This window comes from Monopterus albus, unplaced genomic scaffold (assembly GCF_001952655.1).
Source record: "Monopterus albus unplaced genomic scaffold, M_albus_1.0 scaffold132.1, whole genome shotgun sequence".
NCBI classification, from domain to species: Eukaryota; Metazoa; Chordata; class Actinopteri; order Synbranchiformes; family Synbranchidae; genus Monopterus; species Monopterus albus.
The window spans coordinates 1,554,510-1,562,569 of record NW_018128012.1 but is presented as its reverse complement, the minus strand read 5'-3'; the positions used below and the strand labels follow the sequence as shown (position 1 = coordinate 1,562,569).

Below are 8,060 nucleotides of genomic sequence, written 5' to 3'. Positions count from 1 at the left end.
TTGATGAGTTTTAGACTCAGTGGCTTTTCCAGCCACTGGCAAATTCACAAATTTGCCAGGAGTATGATCACGTTTCTAGATTTTGGACTTTAAACCTCATTATCATTCTTCAAAACGCCAAAAGAGTCATCATCAACTGGAACCAGAGGATATAATCTCTTTTTCTCTCTGAGGGAAATGTGACTGGTTTCTTCTTCTGCTGCAGAACAAAGACGACACTGTGAGCGGTCAGCCCACCACTGTGGTTTGCAGCTGCATACAGACACACACAATGATGGTGCTGATGATGATGAAGGAGTACTGTAGGACCCAGCTGTAATATTGCCTTTTCTTTCATCTGGTAAATACATTTCTCTTACCTGTAAACACTAAAAGTTACTGGTTTGAATTAAAACACAAATGTAATACTGTGGGTAGAACAGTGAACACCACAAATTATCTCATCTCAAACCATGACCAAAAAAAGAAAAAAATGACCACAAGGAGATACAAGACACATACAAAAAGGCACAACTGCAAAGAGACACACAACCACAACTAGAAAATGGCCACTAATGGACACAAAACAAGCACAAACAGACACAAAACAGCTACAAAGAGACACGAACCACCACACACAGATGTATAATGACCACAAAGAAATGCAAAGACACGTACTGACCACAAAAAAAGACAAAATGGCCACTAAGGGACACAAAACAAGCACAAACACATGCAAAACGGCTACATAGACACACCAGTTCAGTCTCAGTGGCATCAGCGCTGTTTCAATGACATTTCCATTTTGAGCAGGGAAAAGTTGAAACCACAAAATTTGGGAAACTTGAGATAAAATGATAATACAAATATAGACAACATAGTTTGTGTCTGTATACATTGTGTCGCTTTTCTTATTTGGCAGCATAAAAGACTGTGTGTGTTGCTCTCTGAAACAACGCTGCCTTCATCTCCTTCATGGTGCGTTTGTGTGTGAAACAGCGTTCACAAAGCTGCCCTTCAAAGATCCAGCCACCGCCTCCCTGGGCATGTGTGACAGGAGGAAGATGAGACAGAGGAGGAGGAGGAGGAGGATGAAGAACTCACCATCACATTTGCCACATTTTTTCAGGTTTACATCAACTCAAAATGTCTCAGAGTAACACAATGATTTATTTATTCAATGTATAAGAGACTGTTAAGAGCCTGCCTAGACCCATATTTATAAGAGGGTACTGGGGTAATCAGCAGTGTACCCCCCTCTAGTGGCAGGAGTTGGAAAGTGCAACAACACTTAAATAATGTTTATCTAATATGTTTTATTATATTAAAGCAAGTGCATGTAATTTAAATTGTACAAAATATGTGTGGAGTTGAGTGTGTGTGTTAAGGCTCAGCCGTAAAATTCAAAGTGAATTAAAGTACTATTTTATATGATTATCCCTGCCTTAACCATCTGAAACATTAGTGACACTTACCCATTAATGCATCAATAATGAATAGTCTAATTACAGATTTGATTCTGAAATAAAATTTTTTTACACTTTTACTTTTGGAACTTTAATTATTTTGAATATATTTTGTAGCTATGTAGAAATTAGAACGCATCTTGCTGAGTATTTTTCTTCAATCACTACATGTGAGAAGATTGAAGTGTACTTTATTTATTTTTCTTCTTTTATATCCTTTCTTTTTCTTTTATTTCTTTTTTGTATGGACCTTGAGTCTGCTAATAAAGGATGATGATGATGATGATGTACTCTTGGCCTAAAAGATGATCAGACCCGTTTCCAATAAATGTAATTTCAATCATTCTGATCATTTCTCTAGATTAGAATATTGGTTGAGTTATTAGTGCCAGAAGAAATAAAACTGGTGTTTTACTACAGTAAAATGGGGACCATTTGCACCCTTGTACACTCAGTTGTCAGTTTATTAGGAACATCTAGCTGAAACAGATGCAACCCTCCCTTTAGAAAGGCGATAATGTTCAAATTAAAAATGTTATTACAACTTTTTCAGAGAGGTGTTGACGCAACCGTTTTATCGTTTTGGACGATGTCTGAGCTGCTATGGATTTGCTTGTGTTGTGTTTCTGTCCTTATACTGTAGGTTAAACAGCTCTCAGTTCCACAGCAGCACAAACTCCAGCCTCCAGCATGATGAATCAACACGTCCCTGAAACAGTTCGAACACAAACTGAACACCATCATCTTCACGTAAGAGGATTTACTGCGGACTGAATATTTATTTATCCATTCATTCATTCATTTAGCTAGGTGTACCTAATAAACTGGCGTAAAGCGGCTCAGCGCTGCTACTAAATTACGCTGTAAAATAGCTGTATTCTGTAGCCAATCAGCAGCGTCCCTCTGCGCTGCTAACCAATCAGAGCGCAGTGTGCGCTGATTGTTGAAGCCAGCCAACGACAGTTCACCTGCTTGGTTTCTGGGATCGGAGCGGGAGGAACAGCTGAGACCTGTCCAAGCTTTCTCTGTTTATTATTTTGGTACAATACGAACTTAACGGATGGAAAGTGACCATGCGCCACCTGCCTCACGCTGACGTAGAAGTTAACGTCACTAACCCGGTGTTAACCGCTCCGCCGGTCCCGTCATGGCTCAGAGAGACTCCGGTGCTCCTCCTTCCCGGCGAAACATTAAGCTGGAATCCTTCCTAAAGCGGAACACGGAGCGGGATGTGTTTGAGCGGATCCGAACCTACGAACCGTGCGTCGTGATAGCGGAGCCCCTCAACAAGGTGTACATGCACGTGGTGCTGACCGACGAGCAGGTGTACCTGACCGAGCACGCACCGCGCACACTCACCGCGGCTGTCAGCTTCAGGCGCGTGCGTGACATCGAGCTGGTGAGTAACGGGTCACTTTTACAAACTGAGGCAGTTAATTGATCCATAGTTTGAGTAGATTTTCTAGAAAAACTGCGGAAATGTGCTTGTTGCACCTTGTCCGGTGTGACGATTGACCGGTTCTCAGGTTGTGAACCGAGTTTCTTTTCGTTTTAGACTTTTTGTCAACACAAACAGGATATTTAAAGATGTTTCATGATTTTCTGAGTGAACAGTTATCTGATTACTTTTAAAAATGTGTTTTAATTAATTATTCAGTGAAAACAAGGAATAATATTTCAGGAAAATATGCAAACAATTTCTTCTAGCTTTCTTTATGAGAGGATTTGTTGCATTTTCTGTTTTAATTCACTGTAAACTTATTTGTTCAAAACCCAAAGATCTTAGTATAATGTATGAAGAGGAAATGGTAACTTCTCAAAGTAAAGAACCTAAAATTCATCAGATGTTTTGTGTGTTGCTCAAAGAATGACAAACAATTAAATGACTATCAAAGTAGTAGTTTATTTTTTTCTCAGTTGATTAATCAGCTGATTGTTAGGGCTGTATTGTGTGGGTCTACATGGCTGGATTAACCTCCTAGGGGGCCCAGCGGCAGAGGTTTGTTGGGCCCCCATTGACTGGTCCCACATGCACCCAGAAACCAACTTAACAGAGAAAGTGAAAATGAATTGTTAAATATATCGATAATTCAGTAACTAATCATTTTTTCAGCAAGAATTGCAAAAATTCCCTGGTAGCAGCTTCTCAGTTATTTACTAGTTTCTCTGTTTTCTATGATGGCGAGCACAATGTCCTTATTTTGTGACAGCAGTCAGATAAAGGAAGCCATTTGAGTTTGTGCAGTTGGGCTTCATGGAATAATGAAGCGCTTTTTCACTATTTTCTGACATCTAACAAACTAAACTCAGCTAACGAGTATTTTTACTGGCGATCAATCTGTTGATTTTCTCCATTAGTCATTTGACCAACAAAATGTTATAAAACCATGAAAAACATCCATCCTAATTTCTCAGAGCCCATGGAAATGAGTAATTATCAGAGTAGTTAACAATTAACAGTCTGTCCATCAGTTAATTGACAAACTGTTAATTGTTAGTATGTTGTAGCAACTTTTTAAAATAATCAGTGTTTTAAGAATTTTTTACTTTCATTTTCTTGTTCCAGTTTATCACATGTACAGTTTGTTTTGTCTTCTTTGATAGCAAATTGTTTGGTGACATCACTGTGAACATTTATATCTTAATCCCAAAATTGATCAGTAGATTAAGTAAAATAATCTTTCTTTGCAGCACTCCTGGTTCAATGCTAACCTGTATTTTCTTACCTTGTGCTGTATACAGTATGTGTAATGACAATAAAATTGAATCTAATCTAATCATGACTGAAGCTACTTAACTGACCTGTGTCCCTGTGTGCTCATTAATTAACAGGCTCCTGCTGTTTGATCCCAGTTAAACTCTTCAGAATACAGTTACTTTGACTCACAGGTGTCACTTCACACCTTCTCTACTGCCTGAGTTAACTCTCCTTTATTTCAGCCACCATCCTACAAGGCACTGTGCTAAAACATGAACATGAAAAAGAAAATGCTGTAGATACTGTAATTGGATATACAGTGGTCTCATAACTGAGTTGGGATTAAACGTCTATAAATCCATTCATCGCCTGAAGTTGCTGGTGGTCACATACGTATATGACTTTAGAGAGTTGTTGGTGCTTTGCTCTCATTTCAGAAGTGAATATATTCCTGGTGTCAATGTTAGAACAGAAATGATCTTAGCAGCACAAACACCTGCAGCACACATTAAGAGCCTTTCCAGACTACTAGAGGTATTAAAATAATTAGGGATCGGTTTAACCTCAGTCAGGTGTGAGCCTCTGATTGATCTCAGTATGTCAGAAGTCAAAGGTTGAACTTGTCCCTCATGGTGTTAACCCTGTCTGTTGTCACTTTACTGCTCTCACTGTGGCTTCAGCAGGTACTTTATAGTTTTTATAGAGAAGGAAGGATTCAAGGTGTCTCCAGGGATTTCCTGGGCGTGACTACCTTCACTAGATTCTCCAGACTCTTGCCTGAAATGATTTTTGATTTAGAGCTGCGGCTAATGACTATTGTAAATATATCTACCATTAATGTTTAGTCTGTGGAATAGTGAGAGGATGGTTAACAAACCCGATAAGAATACACTACAAATACTACAAAGTGTATATGAGGCTCCACTGAGACTGGAGTTATCTCTCCAGTGGACGTGGGATGATTTTAATGTTACCTGCTCTGCTCTGTGGTTTTAGACTTTTCTGGAGCAGCTGTGTATCAGTTTTCACCACCAGCCCAGTAATGATTACCGCCACTGTTCTCTCCTCCTCACTTAGCTGTGACCAGCTCCTGTTTGTGCAGACAGCTGTCATTGTGTTACTGTAAGACTGAAGAGATCTCAGAAATGTGATGATTCTCACAAGATGTTTAATAACCTGTAAATTCATCTATAGAATTTTATTCTTGCACAGTCACACTGAATGATATCAGCATGTTTCATGTCTGTGTTCAGATGTGACTGGCTCAAAGAAGGACGATTTTTGACTCTACTTCACCTCACACAGTCTCTTTGCCCCCCACCCCACCACATCTTCCTCCTCCACCTCTTTTCCTCTGTTCATCTCTTCAGGTCAACGACCTCCCAGATTTCCTCAGTGGGAAGGACAGGGAGCATTGCCAGCACATACGAATCACCTATGTCCCCGAGAAGCCTTCTGGGAAGGGACATGATTGGTTTAGTAGAGACAAGGAGGAGGGACTTCCTCTTCCAGCTGCATCCTCTCACAGATCCAGCTACTGTCCATCAGTAACACACACCTCAGAAGGTACAGTTGTGTTTTTTTTATAGGCAAGTGTGTCAGTACCCGAAGCTATGAAGCTGTTGTGTAATGCCATAACACTGCAAACAATCCATTTTCATCGCTAAACAACTGATGACACATAACAGAGCATCCAATGGCGGTGTGACGACAGCGTCTGTAGTCAGGATGACCTCTGAATATAATGTAGACCAGTACAACATGACCTTTAACTACGACCTCAATAATAAACTATGTTAAGGTGGACGTGTTACATTGAAGTGCATACAGTTGTACCTAATAAAGTGGCCGGTGAGTGTACATTGTTCCTTGTAAAAGAAGACAGTGAAGCTTGTGTGTTTTTTATTTCTTCCCTCTTGTAACTTGAAGCATCCTGTGTCTTCATCTCGCCCACAGGTTATCCTGCACACAGGTGAGCATTACACACACACACACACACACACACACACACACACGTTGTCAGGTGATAATCCATGTGTGGAAGCTGAGCTGCTCTTACTTCTTAACAGTCTTAAAGGGAGACTCCAGCAAAAGCCTTGTCTTTTGAGTAGCACTCGGCATCTATACTGTAGGCTCACAAGTGTTTCTGCCGTTTTCTGTTTACACCGGTGAGGTTACGTGAGGCTTAACTGTGCATTGCTCCTCTCTGGTCTGTCCACATTCTGCTGTGGAGCTTCTGTGTGTGAGTCTGGGAGACAGACAAACTCTCTGGGCTGTGAACACTTTACAGCAGCCAAAGGAAAGAGGGTGGAGAGTTCAGGTTTAGGAGATTACACTTGTCCATACCTGCATTTATATGTGTGGTGGGTGTAGCAGTGCTCTTCAGATGACTGTCCACACTTAAATGCCATAACATGAAATAATAACAGCTCATCTTTGGCTGTGAAATAACTGCCTGACTGTAATGAGCTGCTGCAGTGTCTCAAGTAGCTCATGACTTATTTACTCTAGAGAGATGAGTTTCACCTGGAGGAACAAACCAAAGGCCTTGGCCAGTATGATAAAGTAATGCATGTATTTGCACCGGAATAGCTGTAGATTTAAATGGCGAGTCTGAAGTGTGTTTGATCAGAACAAGATTGTCACAGACTGGTGAAGGTGACTGCAAATGCAAAAGTCGGAATACATTTTCAGATACACTGTTACAAGAAAGCTGGAATAAACAGTTTGACTGTTTGTTACTGTGTGTATCCATGTTTCTACTTGCTGAGACTCCGCTGGGAGGATATCCTTCCTGTAGCTCCTCAGACTGCATTTAAAAACCTCCCCTGTGCATCAGTCAGGAAACAGTTTGTGGCCTGTGAAGACATGCGCAAACAGGTTTGTCATTGAACAGTGAATTGTTACCTGGTTGCAACAAAATGCTGTGAAAATGTGTGTGTGATGTGAACATTGTCTTGTGCTCATCTGTGTTGTTTGAGTATAGTTCACCCCTGGGAGGTCATTAAATACACACACACTCCTGTAAGTGAATGAATGAATGATCTTTGGGGATATGAATCATAATGTTGCTGGCTGCAGGAGCCTCGGTTTAGTCATGCAAGTGTGACGGCGAGTACAAAGCGGTGGGTCACAGACGGCGTGGCCATCTCCACCTTCTATTCTGGTTCATGTTTGTGCCGCAGCACAAAGTGCAAAAGGGCTGGATGAAGGTGACTGTCGATCAAAGGGTGGTGATTAATATATCTGCTCTCAGCCAATCACGTCAGTGGAGAACTAATGATGGAAGGAGGATGTACACAGACAGAGGAGGATGCAGTCGTCATCATTTGATCCTTTCATGGGAATTGTTGACAAGAAGAAAAAAAACAAAATATCATCACACTTTTCCTTTATGTAACTGCCACCTTTGAACGTTCCTCTGATCTCTGTGCTTCCTTTGTCTCCCACCTCTTTATCAGGAATGCCTCCGTCACACTCAGACCAAAGCCTGACGAGCCTCGACGGAGGCCAGGTATGGACAGAGGGTGGTTTTATCAGTGATGCCAGATTTAAGAATGATCTCTAACCAGCTGGAAACACAACTGAAGGGGGTATCTATAAAACACAGTCACAGTTAGTTTTTCCTAATCTGACAAATGAAACAATTAGTCCATTAATTGATTAGTTGACAGAAGATTGATTGATTTATTCTTTCAAGCATGTAAAGACAGTCGATATGTCAACACATAATTTCACACATATCCAACAAATGCTAATCCAATATCAATTTGCTTATACCTAGTACATGCTTGAATGGAGTAGGAAGAAGTCAGACTTGTCTAGTCCTACCCCATGACATCATCTTCCTGTCATTAGTTTGCACGCAATAAATGATTCACTACTAAACACCCAAATTATACTAAAAAAAAAAAAAA

General features: G+C 40.6%; 1 protein-coding gene across 1 annotated transcript in view; it reads left to right on the top strand.

Annotated features, from left to right (window-relative positions):
• The window catches only part of cunh12orf56 (chromosome unknown C12orf56 homolog), a 23,900-nt gene that overhangs the window by 1,129 nt on the left and 14,711 nt on the right, over positions 1-8,060 (top strand). The window contains exons 3-10 of the mRNA XM_020613329.1: positions 206-340; positions 979-1,108; positions 2,089-2,844; positions 5,514-5,709; positions 6,100-6,115; positions 6,915-7,023; positions 7,329-7,407; positions 7,605-7,657. Of these exons, the coding sequence (XP_020468985.1) occupies positions 2,593-2,844; positions 5,514-5,709; positions 6,100-6,115; positions 6,915-7,023; positions 7,329-7,407; positions 7,605-7,657 (705 nt within the window). The 5' untranslated portion in view covers positions 206-340; positions 979-1,108; positions 2,089-2,592. The remainder of the gene's footprint in view (positions 1-205; positions 341-978; positions 1,109-2,088; positions 2,845-5,513; positions 5,710-6,099; positions 6,116-6,914; positions 7,024-7,328; positions 7,408-7,604; positions 7,658-8,060) is intronic.